General features: G+C 37.6%; 1 protein-coding gene across 8 annotated transcripts in view; it reads left to right on the top strand.

The window, feature by feature from the left end:
• Positions 1-17,288, top strand: part of YAP1 (Yes1 associated transcriptional regulator) — an 88,094-nt gene that overhangs the window by 36,724 nt on the left and 34,082 nt on the right. For all 8 annotated transcript variants that reach the window (XM_040544168.1, XM_040544169.1, XM_040544170.1 and 5 more), the window contains exon 3: positions 11,477-11,592. In XM_040544168.1, the coding sequence (XP_040400102.1) occupies positions 11,477-11,592 (116 nt within the window). The remainder of the gene's footprint in view (positions 1-11,476; positions 11,593-17,288) is intronic.

The raw sequence follows: 17,288 nt of genomic DNA, 5'->3' as shown, positions 1-17,288 counted from the left end.
GCTAACTTCTGGTGTGACCTGGGTTCTCGTCTCTTTTTTGGGTAGGGTCTATTTTATTAGAGAAACCTCATCTTTATCTGTGTTACTATCTTTATTGTACTGGGGAAGTCTGTTACTCGTAAGCTGGAGTCTAAATGGTAGACATATATTTTTATAAGTAAATAATAATTTAAAAAAAAAAGCTAATAAGCAGATACTACATTCTTCCCCCTTATTCCTATGCCTCCCCTCCCACTTTCCGTAATGGCTGAATGCTGATTGTGGTAAGTGGTTGATGAAGACTGAAGGGATTCCAAAGCTGGAATTAATTTATACACTAAGTTAAGGTGATAATCTTCATTAATTAGGATTTATTGGCGACTTCAACTCTACTGGAAATCCCATGCTGAAATTAAGGGAAAGTTGGAGATCCATTATACTTAGTGGTCTGTTTTGCACCTAAGGATAGGGTTGAACAGTTCCTAAATAAGTACTTCACTATACTTATTGATAAGACATGGTAGTTACTTTTTTTTATTCGACAAAGATTAAATTGTTACATATCCCTGCATATCCCTTGTACTTTAAGAATCATTAGTAATTTAATTGATGTGATTTTAAATAAACTTCTGTGCGTCACGATTTATAATTGCTATTTTTAATTCCCTGTATACCAAAAGATATGCAGAAAGCAAGTCACATTACTGCAAATCAAATGTATAAAAGCTGAGGTATTGGTATCACAATGTTGATTTCATGGAATGAATTAAAACTTAAGATCTCTTTTAAAGACTAGTCTTAGAGGTTGCATAGGTCTTTACCTTTTGCTTCTAGAAAGAAAGTAGGGTTTGTTTTGCTCTTGGTGATTTCACTGTCTTAAGTTTCTCTGTTGCTTCCCCATATGTGTAATAATATAACAATTTTTATTGCTATTTCAAACATTTGAAATGGAAATTTTCCACTTGATGGTTTCTGAAAGTTTGCAATGAAATTTGAGTTCAAAATGAGTTTTATCTTGCATTATTGATTTAACACTGTGGGCTTCTAAAATGCTTTTTAAACTGATGCTCTTTGTGGTGAAGGGACTGTAAATCCTCTGATAGAAAACCATTTTTAGGTCACTTAAAATAAATATAATAGCTCTAATATGTAAGTATATTATATGTTTAATTATTTTAGCTATCATTTTAAACTATTTAAGCTAAGTAATTTCTTCCTACACCTTTGCTCTGTACTGTCTTTGCCAGCCCCAGTTAAATGGGTAAATAAAACCAACTTTTCAAAGCATAGCCTTTAGACCGTATGTCGTATCTGGGTGCAGAGAAATCTGTTGCTTCTGGTGCTTTGCAGCTTGGGAAATCTGTTTGCAGGGGCTTGAAGCATGTGATGAAAAGGAATAATCTGCTGGTGAAAAATACAAAGTGCTGTATTGCCTAGAGTTGGCTGAGCAGGTAGCTCAGTCAAGATTTTCTTCTTTGTTTTACGTGGCAATCTGTAAAGTCTTCAGGGACATGAATAATTGCCTCCAACCTCAGTGGCACGTAGTGTTTGAACTGGAAGTGGAACAAGCTCTGCCTGAGACGTGATCATAAGGAGGAGTCAAAAAGGGAAGGAAAAATCCAGTAATACAGGAAGTAGAAGTGGAAAGGGGGGGAAAAAAAGAATATTGAATAATAAGAAGGAAAAACTAAACATTAACAATGGGAGATGGATACAGTTGCCTGAACACTTAAGTATGGAGAAAGGAAATAAAGGAGTTGTGGTATGGGGGTTGTTTTATTTCAGTCTCAAATGAGGAAAAGATAATCTATAAGGCTGTTCATATGACTAAAGCTGGGAACATCACATCTAAACAGCTGATTGACTTAGGGTGTGAAGTGCCTGTTCTGAAGCATACATTTAAAAGTAGTTGATGATATTGATTTGAATGGCAAGAAAAACAGATTCATTTAATATATATTTTTTTTTTTTCAGCAAAATGCTATCCATTTGTTTCCAGTAGGCCCTACCTAGTGGTTTTGTAGCCAGCCCATCCTGTCAGGGCCATCTGGGAGCGATCATCGTCAGAACACTCAAGCAACCAGTTTGAACTGCCCTCCGAGACTTCCTACTTAGAGCAATAAGGAAACAAGCTAAAGAATCTTTTTATCTTAATATTTTGTTTTCCTTGGTGGTGGCTAGCCTAAGGGTTATTCAACAGGATTGCTAGGAACCCCCTTTAGATCCTCAGGCAGCTGGCTGTAGCAGCTTTTATTGCAGCATGCTTAGGCAAGCCTCTCTGACTTGCAACCTTCAGGCAACCAAAAATAGGTATATGGAAGGGGGCATAAAACTGGCTTCTGCTCATGCAGAGATGCATTTGATTTCCCTCTTGCTTTTTGTCTCCTTTATGAGCTAACTGGGGGGAGAGACACGAGATAGAATCTCAGAGATAAAAGGACAGGAAAGTGATAAGGGATTCTATGGCACATGGCTTCTCAAAATGGTCTGCCCTTCCCCTAATAACATGAAAGTTAGTGTTTGTGTAATCTCGTCTTTATTGTTACAGAAAACAAAATGGTTGCATCTGGAGAAGGTCTTCTCTGTGCTTGCTTAGTAGGGGCGTAGGAGGGCATCCGTGAAGTTAAAAGAATCAATTAACTTCACTTGAAATAGCAGTGGAGACAGCTCTTCCTTTAGGTTTGCCCACAGTGATATCTCGATCTCTTTCATTTTAAGTTAAGGAAAGAAACATGAATTTTGAGCATGTTGAGTGGCTCAACCATAGGGAAACAAACTTCTTAACTTTGGGGGCTGGGTGGAGAGAAGGGGGAGGTTTCCTTTAAATACAGTCTCAAATAAATCTGATGATATCAACCGTGTTACCAGCATTTAGTCCTCTACAGAATTTGGAAAATGATTGAGTTGATACAAAGAAAGTAAAAGCAAGGTCCTTTCTTTTTAATCTCTGCAATACTGCTGTTTCTTACAGTTTTCAAAGTAATGAAAAGAGCCCTAGAAATTAGTGTCCTCATTCCTTTCATCTCAGACTCGGAAAAGAATATCATTTCATTTGGAAGATCCAAAGAGAAATCCAGGAATCATTTTTTCAAAAGTCATTTAAATGTTTTTAAACATTTTAAATGTTTTTAAGCTTTAAGTGTTGTGGTACTAACTCCTTTTTTTTTTTTTTGTACATGAGGTCCTTGAGTTCAGAGTAGGAAGAGGGACAGGAGGAAAAAAGAACAAATCCAGAAATCAGCATATCATGACTTCCATTTTTACTTGACAAACGGCAGTTGTTTTACAAGCACATTATAATAAAAGTGAGGCCACCTCTGGCAAAGCTTTGTGCCTATCATGCCTTCATCTCATGTTAGGCATGCACGTATGGTTAGACTGCCTACTGCCCCCTGTCCATTTTTAGGATTATATGCTCCCCTGAAGTGAGGGCCTTTCTGAGAGTGCCTTCCTAAGAAGGGCTGTGCTGTTCTGCCGCCCCCAAAGAGCGAGATGTTTATAATTAGAGCAGTGAGCCTAATGCTAAATCCTCAGTGTACCAGCATTGTGCACTGTCTGCATACAGGCCAGTGCTAATAAAGGCTGCCTTTGAATACTCTGTTTTAAATGCAGTATTTGGTGTATCTTTTAAAAACTTCTTCCATAACTCTTATTCCATGTACCAATGTCTGTGGCTTTATGGGACGTGCCTTCAGGAATTCGCTAGTTCTTAGCATCTTGCAAACTGGATCTACTTTAGGAACAAATTCCAGAGGGGTCTGTTGGAGAACGTGCCTGACCCTTAGCGAGTTTGTGCAAAATGTATTTCTGTACCAACTGGGCTTTTGTCAGCGCCATTTTAAGTCATTTAGGCGTTCCTTGTTGCGTTGCTCTAGTTCAGCTTCAAACCATTCATGTGTGGAATGAATTTCTAGGACTGTATTTATGAAGCATCGTGTGTATCTGGCCCAGGTCTGTTTAATACTCTGAGGGGACACACCTCTGACAGGCTCTTCCTACCTGGTAATGTAGCTGTCAAGAGGAATGTTGTGCCCAGCATTCTTCTAATACACTTATGTTCTTTCTCAAAGTTAATGAAATCACAGCTGTGGCACAACACAGTTGCACACTTTCCAGTTGCATGTTGATTTGGGGATGCGCTTTTGCAAGCTGTAAGTAGGATAGAGCTGTGTGTATCATCCTATCACCAGTGTGCTCTGTTGTCATATGCTGGTGGTGTGGTTTGGTGAGGACATCAGCAGCAGTGTCAATCAAGTAGTCCAACACAAGCTTTGCCTGGCTAACGTACAGGTCTAACAGGGAAAATTCAAAAAATACATCATGTATGGCCGCAATATTCAGAAACTTTGTTCCTATTTCTGTGAAGCAGTTGGGCCGTGCCATCCTTGAGACGGATTGCGGTAGGAATTTTAGTTTCTAAAGAGGTCAGATTAAGAGGTTATCAGTTTTACTGCTGTGTGCCCAAACTTAGTCTGTAATAATCCTGGAGCCCAGGGAAACTTTGCAAGTTAATGGGAGAGGACAAGTGGAAGCTGTGCTTTCTTAGCAATAGGTGGAGTATCATCTCTCTGCATGCTGTGAACAACAGCTTTTCCTTTTTTTTTTTTTTTTAATTTAAAAAGAGAAATGGAAGGTTCTTAAAGGATCTTGGGTCATTTTGAGCAGATCTTCTTGTATAACTCTGGTTCAAATTTAGGAAAGTGTTTATGGAGTACTGAATTGAGATAGATATCATTGCGAACAACAGAGCTGTCTCATTTACCCTTCAGCCTTTTCTTCTTACTGCTGCGGCTTGGCACTGAAATTTGTGTCATCCCAGTGTTTTAGTTCAGGTAAGGTGTAAATCTGTAACTTTGTTACACCATTTGCAAAGAACCGTCTTTCACTTTTAAGTTAGCAACCCCTAATTAAAAATGGCCAATAGAACTGAAGACTTGATTTCACATTTTAACCCGTCCAATTTTGGAAGTACCATTAATAGGGTAGAAAAAAGGATGCATGAAGAAAGTCAGTTTCCACCCTCAGGAAAAGCTGAATCCACTCCATTCTGTGTAATAATATCCGAAGAGCGTATCAGTCATAACTCAGAAATCTCTACATCCTATTCTCCAGTTTTCAAGAGTGGTAATGAAAGCAGTTCAGACTGAGGCTGTTTTTACTCTAAACTTTTTCTTTTATCCCATTTTTAAGTTGAACCTTAGAAAACAGATGGGCTAGGGGCCCCCACAGCTGCAGTGTCAGACTGAGTTTGACCTTTTAGCTATTACCACCCCTCTTAGACATTTGTGTTCACCTCTGCTATTGAATTAGTAGATCCCGTCACTTTCACAACTGTTCTACAGTCACGCTGCCGCGTTTTTCATGCTCCTGTAGAGGTTAGGCCTCTGCAGAAGTGGATATTCTGGTTTCCTCTCTGCCTGCTAGCACTACATGCGTGTTGGTTATCTTGCAGGTAACCTAAACTGCTTAGACACAGGCCAAGTTTGTATAAGGTTTGGCACCGGGTTTAGTTTGAAATTAATTTTTGTGTGTGAGAGGCAGTTTATGGCAGTTCCAAGAGCAGAAATGCTCGTTCAGTTTCTCCCAGTGCCAGCAGAAGAACCAGCTTTCAGTATATACATCCAGTCCAGATGTACTGAAATACACGGGTGAGAGCTCTAAAAACCTTTCAGATCGTTATGCATTATGTAGATTGAGGAAACCAGCTGGTTAAGAAGACAAGGGGAAAAATTTGGAAGAACAGAATTTGTGGCCTAGTCGTTTAGGGTAAAACAGAATCATAGGTGACGCGTTTGCTGATGGAGCAGTTCACGTTTGGGATATAATGAAAAGCTGAAGTTTCACACCAACTTTAGAAAATAATTAGGCGTAGCTTTGTTTGTGCCACTTGCTCATGTTACACAGACTTTCTTATTCATCCCCAAATATATAAAAAGTGCATGAGGCCTAGTCACCAGTTTTGGTAGGTCTGTCACAATGCGGTCAGTGGTACGTGCTTGTGTTCTTACTTTGTTTCTAATAAAACAGGACTTCCAGTGAATTCTTAAAATAGTCCTGGAAGTCTGAACACCAAAATCCAAGTTAGTCATTCTGACTTCACTAGATGGTGGAAATAATTTTCTCATGCAGGCGTAAAATATAAGACTTGTCTACATAGTAAAACATAGAAGCATGACTGTATTGACAGATACTAAGGTAGTTCTTTATGGATGCTTTCATATTGAACAACAGCTTGCTTTTCTGAATGTTTGTGCCTATTTATTTTTCTTGGAATGTTCTTTAGTGAAGTCATGTCCAAACTGCAAAGAGAAGTGATGAGTTGTTTATTCTGTCTTGCTTACATCCTTTCATGTGTAGATCAGGCCTTTTCAGTTTTTGCTATTGCAGAAATTTTATATATTATGTTCATCTGGTACCTAAGATTAAAACATCTTTTCTTCCTAATGGCACGTGTTTTTTTTTTTTTTTTACACATCTTAGGGTAATGATTTGGCAATTTCTGACTTGCTCAGCTTAATAATATATTTTCTGAGAGAAACCTTTCTTATAAGATGAAAATTCTCACTGCAGATGACATAGAGATGTGCACTGTATATAAGGAATATTTATGCCAATTCAGGGGAAAAAAGAGGAAGAAATAATCATGATTTTGTAATGACTGAGAATTTTGTTAAATGAATGAAGTCCTTAACACACCTTGGGGAAGTGTATGTTGAGCAACAGGGACTGCAGTTGCAATACTCCAGAATATCAAAATTGAAGGCCTCTTAGGTAATATTTATTGTTGGTGACTGTATGGTTGCATATAACTCCTGGATTGTAGTGGATATGCAATTCCTAAGGAATGAAACTTTTACTGGAGGATTTAAGTACATTTTGAGTGTCCTTTTTGTGTTAGCTCACTTCTGACCTGGCTTCCAGTAATACCATTCACGTCTCTTCAGCAGAACAACTACAGTACAAAGGTGAAGGTGTATCACGCTACCGCAGGGGCAGATCAGTTCTCCATTTTTAGGAATGGCTGTATTTTATTAGTCTTTTAGCACCTAAAGGTGATTTTCAGTAGGAAGTAACAGATGTGGTGGTGTGTGTGTGTTTGTTTTTTTCTTTTTTAAAATTCGGTTAGGAACTGAATATGACAAATCTGGCACGCAATGGCGTTTAATGCCAAAAAAGATTGCTTTCACTTAAGAACTCTGGTTCTTAGTAACTGCAGACATTCTCTTAGCATGAAAAAAATGAGAAAATTTTATTAAAAGTTATTAAATATATATATATATATATGGGGGGAACAGCTTGATTGTCTTTATAATGCATAGCACTTCAGAATTGCTTTTTGGTTCAGGTTGTTTCTTAGAACAATCACTCTTCTTGATACCAGAATTGATACAAGTTTGCTAGCAACTATTTAACATATTCTGGGTGTTTTGGTTTTGTGCACACTGTGCAAAGCTGTGATTCTACCTCATGAGTAGGCTTAATTTTAATCTGATAGTACTGTACTAAATATAATGGCTGATTTGATATGTCACTAATTTTTTTAAGTGAGGTTGACAGTAGTACTTTGTCAAAATGTGGCTCAGATCAGCTTTACTAAAGGTAAGGATTGGGGCAGTTGGCAGGTAATGGAGCTACTACAGAAAAAATCTGTTTAGTGCAGGGAAAGATAATGTTGCATTGGGGCCGGCGTTCTCATTTTAGACTTTCCTGCTCTGATACTGAAAACAGGGGCAAAGATCTCTACCTGCAGAGAATGTCCTGCTTCCATACTTACACTGATAATGAGCAATGCATGTTTACAGTAAGTTACCTTGGTGCACGTGCTGCAGATATTTAACAAAATTAAGACCTGTAGTCGTTACTGTAGTACTGGGATTTACTTAAACCTTCCATCCTCATAAATGGGTGCCTGCCTGCTTCGCGTTCCTTCAGTTGGTTAGCATGATTTGGAAGTTGGGGGAAAGAATTGATGCGTCGTGATGTTTGGGGTGTTTTTTTATATGTAGCATCCAAAAACTCAGGATACGGCACAGAGAGGTGAGGTATGTGTGCGGACTATGGCTTGAAGGAAAATAGAGAATTTTTGAGTGAAGGTGTTGGGAAAATGTATATGTAGGCCAGGAAGCGGAAAACTGAGTGGGACGGGACAAAGTTGCCTTATTGAACCAGCCTTGTGATTCGTATGACTTGAACATAATAAGTTTGATCGCTTTGAGGCTTTTATTTTGTGGCTCTTTGTTCTGAAAATCCTGGCTGGAGATGTGCTGGTAAAGTAAGGAACATGCTGACTTTCCTCAAGTGATACTCAGCTGGGGAAAAATCGGAAGCTGCTGCTGTCTAAAATAGCTAACCACGTTAACAAGCCCCTCTGAACATTAACTGTACTTTGCACGGTATACTTGCGCAGTTTTGAGGAGCTGATAATGCTGCCTTTGTGCTCAGAATTGGCAGTGCTTCTGAGATGGCTTCTTCCACAGTCCCTTCATCTATCCTGTGCTCAGATATGTTTGGAAAAGTTTGGTGAATGTTGTTTCTGTGTGTCCCTACAGGTAACTGTGAAACGGTTCTGCAATGCAGTGAGGCAACATTTTTCCCTCTGTTTTATGCTCTACATTCAAATAGGGTATAAAAACAAAGGCTGTAAAATATGTACCCTAGGTATATGTTTTATAACTGTATAGCGTTGCAAGTATTTTTATAAGAGTTAAATGGAAATAAAAAATGTGTAATCATGGGCGCAGTGGTGTTTTCCCAGTTTCCTCTGTTCCCAGAACTGAACTGAGCAAATATAACAAATTAGAAATAGAGGGGAGGAGTGGCACATGCTGGTACTGTAACTTAAACACAGTCTGTGAAGCATTACTGTGCAGTGTTTTTACATCTGTATTATCTTTTCCTGCTTTCATTGCTTTGCAAAATTGACCGGCAGAAAAATGAAATTTTTTTTGGAAAAAAGTTTTATGTACATTCCAGTATATATATGGCAGTCTTTACTATGTTTTTCCCTGTTCTATAAATAAATAGGCTAAAAAGGAAATGAAGAAGTCTCGCTGCATGTGGCATGTTTCTTGGTTAGGCTGCATGTTGAAAAATGTGTGCGAGCAAAAACACAGTATGCTTAATAGTACCTGTATTAAATGAGCTGTATCATGGAAAGTAACACCATGGCAGTGACACCATTTTAATTGAACCTTTAGTAACAGGGGGGCTTCCTGTCCACAAGGGAAAACTAGCATTACTTGCCACACGTAGACAAAGTAAGGCTTTGTTTACTATCAGATTTTTGTAAAATAATATTCCTATTTTGTGATCCTAGTAGAATATGCCTGTAAATTCTTGGTCTGAAATCGTGTGTGTTTAGAGAGGGTAAAATGTAAGGGAAAAGATACTTAGCTTAAAATAAAACTTGTTTTTCAAAATTACTTTGTGATACCTTCCACTTTATAATCATTAAAGGGACTTCATGTTACAATATAATAAATAATTATATATAAGTAATTATTTTGGTGACTAATGACCCATTTTATGATCTTCTGAAGTTGTAGTTATTCATGGTTTGTAGCTATTCATTTCAAACAAGTGACAGAATCTAGTATTTCAGGAAAAAAAAAAAGAAAAAATATTTTTGAACACCAACGAACATATTAAAAACACTAATTCAGCAGAATGTGGTTTTATTAATTGAAGTCAAGGGTTTCCTTAGTAAGTTCCTAGTCACAGTAACTGGTTGCTTGGGGTGGAGAGATGTTATGTTTTGTTAAGCCAGTTTGACCCAGGAGGAGATCTTAATTTATGACCAGTGCTCTGGGGTGCTGTGGCCATGCAAATACATCAAGTTTGAGATTCACCTCCTCTGATGTCAGTGGATCTGACCTAGTTACCTTAGGTTCCTTTCTCAACGGAGAAAATAGGCCTGATTCACCTTCAGTACATTCCTTAAATTTATCAAATGAACATAACAGTGCTCTTTTAGGTTCCTTCCTATTTAGTAGGGAGCAGAGTGACGAGGTCAGATGTTGTTGTGCAGAAAGATGTAGGTGTTGAGGTGACCAAGTCTGAATTATCTATCCTTTTAGGATGTCTAAAATATAATACAACACCACCTCCTAAACTTGAATATGCCTTAAAGTAATGTTAATCGTGAATTGGGAAGATTTACTGCACAATAATAATTTAATCCCAACATAAAGCTGGAAAATTTACAGCCTGACTGGTAGCAAACGCATACTGATGCATCAAGGTTATGTACAAAACAATGCAAAACATGGGTACATACACAAATACAAACTGGAGTACCTAGTTTTGAATTCAGCTCTCCAGTAGAATCTACATTGCAACTTTAAGTGTAGTGTTTTTGTTGGCGGAAGTGAAAATGAGCATTCCACGTAATCCAGAAAGAGAGAACTTTGATTACTGTAAGGAAAGAATGGCACCAAGTTAGCGATGTCTTGGATTCTAACTGATGTAGGGCTACTTGGATATGAGTTTGAATTGATACCAATTCTAAATGAATTGATTACAAGCCTTGCTGTCAACGCTTAGAATGTATTAGTTTTATTTTTGTTCCACGTATACTTCTCAGAGCAATCTCAATTAATGGCACCAAGATACTGTGGTGCTTGTTTGTGAATAGCCTGCATTTGTTATTCATTAGATTATCAAAGCATGCTAATCACATACTCAAAAGGTGAAGTAATCATTCATTACACTTTGTGTTTTCATTGACTTAAATAGTTTTGTGAATGACAGTGGTGAATGTATTTTCCAGGGCTTTTTTTCTTTTCAAAACAGATAAATCAAAGCTCCCAAAGTGTTGTAATTAGGTTCTAGAGAGGACTAAGTTGAGTTCCTGGGCAATCCAGCTGTCCTCGTCTTTTCACATGAAGTTGAAAGGCTGCTGAACATCACTTTTTTTTTTTTTAATTACTGCTCTGGTGTGACTGAACATCTCTGTGGTAATTTAAGTAACCAGCCCTCGGTGGGGAGGGGAGTAGGCCTCAAATAATCTGAGGATGCGGTCTACGCACAGAAAGTTTGGGAAGACTAATGATTACTCACCAGCCAGTTCATTACAGCTCCCCAGGCACTGGATGTGAACTCATCACGCCAAGTTACTCGACTGTGCTTGAGATTCCAGGCATAACTGGCTCGGTTTGAAAGACTGAAGTCGCGTTTAAAAATGACAAGTAACTAAACAAGAAAGGAAGAGAATGTTTAGTTCATGGATGCGTTATGGTACAGTAATCTAGGTTCCAGTATTCATCTTGAGCCACATCTCACCATTGCTGCAGCTCTAATCGCTACAGCTCTTTGCTGGGAAAGTGGTGGTGACCAGAGTAAAGGGTTTGAGAGTTCTTTGGAAAGAATCCAGAAGTTCTTGTTTGGTTTTGAATGTGGCTGCTGTTGGCAGCCTTAACCTTTTGTTGCTAAACTTTCTGAGCTAGCAGGTCATTATTGTGAATGTCTGACTGTCCTAACTCTCGCTTTGTTTCCTTAGTCATATTGATCAAACAACAACATGGCAAGATCCGAGGAAGGCCATGCTTTCCCAGATGAACGTCACAGCTCCCACCAGTCCTCCCGTGCAACAGAACTTAATGAACTCAGCATCAGGTAAGCAAAATCTGTGTTTGTGGAGAAGGTCATACAAACAAAGATACCAGTAGCTATTTTAATCTGCGGGGTTGTTGTAGGGCTGTTGAAATCTCACAATTGTCTGTTTAGTTTGAAACGTTAAACTTAAAAAACCTGATGCATCTAACGAGAGGCTGATAACTTGAGGTAAGAGAACATGTAATGTTTGTCAGCAAAAAGTATGCTGTAGTTTCTAGGTCTGTGTTTTTATTTTTTTTTTAAAGGTATGCTTCAAATGTTTTAAGGAAAGTGAATTCCTGCATTTATTTCTTCTGAATGAAATGTTGCTATATCAGTGTAATTTTACGTTAAAGCTAGTGCTTCTGCAATATTTTTCTGCCTCCCCTTGATCACTTACTATGCTTGGTGTACTCCTGTTTATTTATATTTCTTGCATTTGTAATAGACATTGCATTTTTCTGTCTTTACTAAACAAATAAACACCTTAAAATTCTGAAGCAGAGATCCTTTGGTTTTCCTCTTCTTTTTGAGTCATTTTCAAAATCCTGTATTGTGATTGTTCCTCTAGCTGAGGAAATAGGATGTCTTTTCCTGGAATTAGAATTGTTTTTCAGCTAGCCTAGGGGAGGCTGTTACTAGACAGTAGTAAAGTGTGCTTATTCTTACTCTAAAATCTGCTACATGTTTTCATAGTTCTATTGTCCTGATGATGCAGAGAGCAAGCAGGTAAATTTGGCCCCGTGCTAGTTTTGCTGCTGCACTCTTCTCTATGCTTTGTCACCGTCTGTCTCTGAGGTTCACATTTTATTTATTTTTTTTGTCTGATTTCGTGTATGTCTGCTGTTCCTGTATTTCACTAAGGTTATTCTTCGGTGCTGCTTTTTGTTGTCCGTTTAGACAGCTTTGTTTCTTGCTGCAATTCATATGCTGCAGACAATACTGAAAGATTTAACAGGCATGACCAAACTGTGCTGTTCGTGGCTGAGTATTAGAGGGTAAGCTGATCAAAAGTTTTGCTGGCTAGGCCAGGAGGTTGGATTATCCTGAAACAAATGAAAGAGTCCTGTTCAAGTTCAGGAAGTCATGATTCAGAGCAATTAAGCTCTCAGTCTCTAATGTGAAAATACAATCTGTGATTATTTTTTTCTGTAAATATATCCCAGGAAACTACAGCAATAGAGACAATGTGTTTTTGTAGGGTTCCTTCTGAAGAACAGGGAACAGGAGAAAGAAAACAACTTCTTGATGTGTTCTTTGGTTTATCTTCTTGTTTATACTAAAACTAGCTGCTGACTGTTTGAATGCTGACAAATTCTGTGTTTTAAGTTAACTCCTCAAACCTTCCATTGCATCACAGAACTAACAGGAAAAAATGTTGATAGTGAAGTAGGATACATTTTATATACTTAGAAAAATATGTATAAAATACTTAAGAAAAAATAAAGAAAATGATTAGTTGTCAGGGGTAAGAATCTAAAAATAGCAATTCTCAAGGATTATTTCAAAAAGAAAATAAAGAAATTAAATGTAATCACAAATGTGTGAGCAAGTGATCTTGCATAGATCTTGCTGTTCATGCAGTAAAGAAAAACTGAAAGTTGGTTGTGGGTTATCTTGTGACTTGAGAAAGCTTTTATTTGAATACAAATTGAACGTTCATTTTTAATTTCACAAATGATACTGTGTTGAACATGAACTGAAATCTTGTAAAGGGTTTTTCCCCAGTGCTTTGACTGATCATGTGCATGAAGAAACCAAAACTTTGGTGTATATTGATAATTACATGTTTAAATGGTGCTTTTTTTTCCGCTTAAATCACTTGAAGTAATATGGCTTGGAACTGACTCTTTGGATGCACCCGCTTAACTTGATCGTGTTTAACAAAAAAAAACTATTTTGATTTAAATAATATTTAATCTGTATTTATTGTATGATTCTGTTTCTGATGCCTGATTTGGTAAATCTTCAGGTACTAACTTTAAATTATAACTGTGTATTTGTTTTTACTAAAGCTTCTTATATGTGGTTTTGTTACTTTCTTCTACTGAATTTATGGTAATTCTTGCTTCCTTGGTGGCTCATAAAGAATGAGAGAAATGGAAAAATCAAGTAACTATCCCCTCAGCACAGTGGAATTTAAATCTGAGTGGTAGCTTCATATAGATAGGACTGCTTAATGTTCTAATTTGGAAATTCATCCTCAAGAACTGGGAAATAAAGTTGAGACCTTCAAGTCAGATTTTTTCCTGTTATGAAATATTGCTGGCAGTGAAACACGCACCAGTGCTTTGAGAGCCTTTCAGGAAAGATGGTAGGAAAAACCAAGTAAGCACTGTGACAGCTGGGGGTCACTGACCTGCAAAAAAAAAAGTCTGAAATGCCGCAAGAGGAAGCTGTTCTTTCTATACAGTTCATCCTTGTATAGCACCAATTAATTGTAGCCCTTAATCAGAAGTTACTGACCGAGTTTTAGTATATTTAATTGCAGACTGCTGTAGGAGCTTGCGAGTAAAGTTGTTGTGGTAAAATACAAAAGCAAGGATTTTTAGGAGCTGCCTTAAGAGCCATTAGAGGCTTAAATTAGTTAGAGTTAAGAACAGAAAAACAAACTGAAGAGGGAGGGATAGAACAGACCTTGGAAAACTGCTGCATATTGAAGATAAACCTGTTGTCTTTTCTGGATAAGCAGGATAAATGGAGTTCAGGGGAAGTCAGAAGAGAGCAAAACAAAAAGATTAGTGGTAAGGATGAAGGCAAATCACAAAAGCGATTGGAATCAAGATTTGCATTGGGAGGATGTAGTTGGAGATTTTAAGGTTGTTTTTCTTGAGAAATCCCACCTCTTGAGGCAGAGACTGGGAGAGAGCAGCCAGGTATCTTGCTGCAAGTTATGTTTCTTTAAGGAAATTAAAGGCATCTGAACGAGCTTCATCTATTCCTAGCATGACTTTGTGAATGAAGTGCTATATGAATTATATATAATATGTAAGCATACATTAGTTACAGGAGGGTATCAGTATGTGAAAGGGAGGATGGTTTTGGTTTGGTTCTTTGATATGTTTTTGTCTCAGTTCAGCTGTACTTAACTTGCTTGACTAAATCACGTAATCAACTAAAACGTTTTGTGCCACATGTATGTGGAGAAGCACAGTGTGTTTTTAGATGCCATTTGTTGTTTAATCTTCTGCTAAATATGATTGCATTTTTGCAGCAATAACGGAAAGAAACATGCCTATTAATTTTAAATATGCAATGTATATAAAAACTGGTTTTGACTGTTCTGATTTTTGGTGCACTTCTAACAATTTTTCCCTAAAGGTACTGCAGGAAAAAATATGTTGTTCTGTCTTTATTTTTAATCATAAGAACATATGTAGTAATAAAATTATAGTTATTCTACTGAGGACCTGTCCTGTACAGTTCCTACTGAAGTAATGAAACATGAAACAAGGCCTGTTTGTTATATAATTATAGTTGAGATAATATAGATGGGATAAGTAAATGTGTATTTATATACTTCCCTTCTTCAGATAATTTTATTTCCTGAGTCATGCTTAACACAGCACTGCTTACTTCAGCCTCTTCTGCTTGCACATAGACATTAGATCATTAGCTTTGGAGCAGATTCCCTGTCTTTATCGTCTTTCGTCTTCCCCTTGCGTTGCAGTTTGGAACTGGGCTTCCTGGTGAAAATTTGTAGCCCTAGTGTTATTCCATTGCCCCTTCAGGTAAGGTTTCAGTGTCATGTTAAAGATTGGTAGGAAAATGGACTAATTTGTAACTTAAGGTGTGGGTTTTTTCTTCCTTTGTGGGACAGGGAGGAATATGCCAGTAACTAAAACAAGTTCTAGCTCTTCTCTTAAATTCTTGCTCACTTCAGTTGCAGACTTCCTTTCTGTGTAACCAGTTGTGCTACAAGTGCTGCTTTGTGCACAGTCAACACCATGTATGCTCTGTTGTGAAACAACAAGTTTCGAAGTATACGCATGACAGTAATGTTCACTCCTTACTGCCCTGCCATTTTATAATAATATCCTTTTGTAAGCTGTGCTCAGTTGACGAGATAAACTTGGACTCTTGGTGAATTCTGTAAATTTCGATATAATTTTTAAAAGTTGGGGAATCGCAGTGATTTCATAGAAGATTAGGAAAGTCCTTAAAGATCAATGTATTGGGTGATTCCTGTTGTTAATTACAGGTGTTCAGTTCCTTGGTTGTCAGTGGATATTCTTTTAATAGCTATATACAGATATTCTCTAATATGCATTAGTCTTGTGATTAAAAAAACAGCTTTACTTACATTTTATACTTACGCTTCAGAAATTGTAGGGACTTGTGAGATTTACATTTGTATCTCAGCGTAGGTTGAATTTATGTTTTTGCTTTGGTTACTCTGTTGCCTTCTATCTGCCAGCAGTGAGTTCTGCTTTGTGTTCAAGACTCATTGCATTTCGTGGCAAAAATGGTGTATTGAGAAACTAAAAACAAAAAATGAAGACTTGCACTGAATGGTGGCATGCACACGGACTTTTAAAGCTACATATATTTATGTTAAGTTACAGCAATATATAAATATTTAGGTTTAGAGGTATGCATTATCAGTAGGTCTCTAATGATGGCTTATGTTCTGGAAGTTGGAATCTAATTTAAGGATAAATAGAAAAAATACCAAAAAAAAAAAAAAAAAAAAAAAAAAAAACCACCAGTAAACGGTGAGTTGAACTAGAAGGCTTGTCTCTCACTGTGCAAATAATTTAGTAGAAATGGAATTTTGTGGTTGTATTTGATTGACCTAGGAGGCATCAAACAGAGCTAGTAGGAGACCATGCCACAAGGATATCGTGGGTGCTAAATGTTTATGAAAGTTCAAGGGGAGAATGGAAAAGTTTCTGAAAGACAGATACCTTGGCACCTAGTAAATAGACAGAATCTGACTGAGGAAGTCACCTGAGGTACCTCGAGGCCAAGGGATTCACAGTCACTATACTTTCTGGATTTAGATGTGATTTAGGAGTCTGATAGTAAACAGTCTCCTTTCAGTCACTTATCATTCAGTGATTTAGTAAGGGCTGTCCGTCCACCCAGGCTAAGTGCCTGTGCTAGAAAGATTTCTGGTTAGGCCCAGAATGGCTGTTATTGTATTATATGGGCTCCAGTAATTATGAGAATTTTAGTGAAAACGTCTGAAGATCAGCATTACTGAGCTTATATAACTTAAGTCACCTAAAACATAAGTTAATTCTGGGAATTCTGTTCCCGTTGAGCCTTTGGAGGAGATGTGGAGGCATGTAATTGCACAGGAGTGCAGTCAGACTTGGAAGTCTTTGGTTTCGTAACTGCTCACAAAACTAAATAGGAATTACAGACATGATAGAAAGCAGTACAAATCAATTTTTAATCTACTATTTCAACATGTAGGGATGTCAGCAGAACACAAGAGCGTTTTACTGGCTAGAGAAGAAAGCAACATAGTGCTTAATGTCAAAAGCTTCTAGGACAAACCTTCTATTTCTGCAGCTGTTGATGGCACTTAATAAGGATGACTGGCTACTCTGACAGGCAGGTGAGCAGACAGACCTTTACTGTCCTGTCTGCAGCTGTGTGTTTTATTTAGAAAGAGAACCTTGGCCAGGTTTCTCTCTAGTAAGCTAATACTCATCAGATCATTGAATTTAATAAGCAGAATTCTTCCAGGAGGTAAGTGGACTGATCAG

Source organism: Cygnus olor, chromosome 1 (assembly GCF_009769625.2).
Source record: "Cygnus olor isolate bCygOlo1 chromosome 1, bCygOlo1.pri.v2, whole genome shotgun sequence".
NCBI classification, from domain to species: Eukaryota; Metazoa; Chordata; class Aves; order Anseriformes; family Anatidae; genus Cygnus; species Cygnus olor.
The sequence above is the reverse complement of the archived record's forward strand: the minus strand, read 5'-3'. Positions and strand labels throughout refer to the sequence as shown.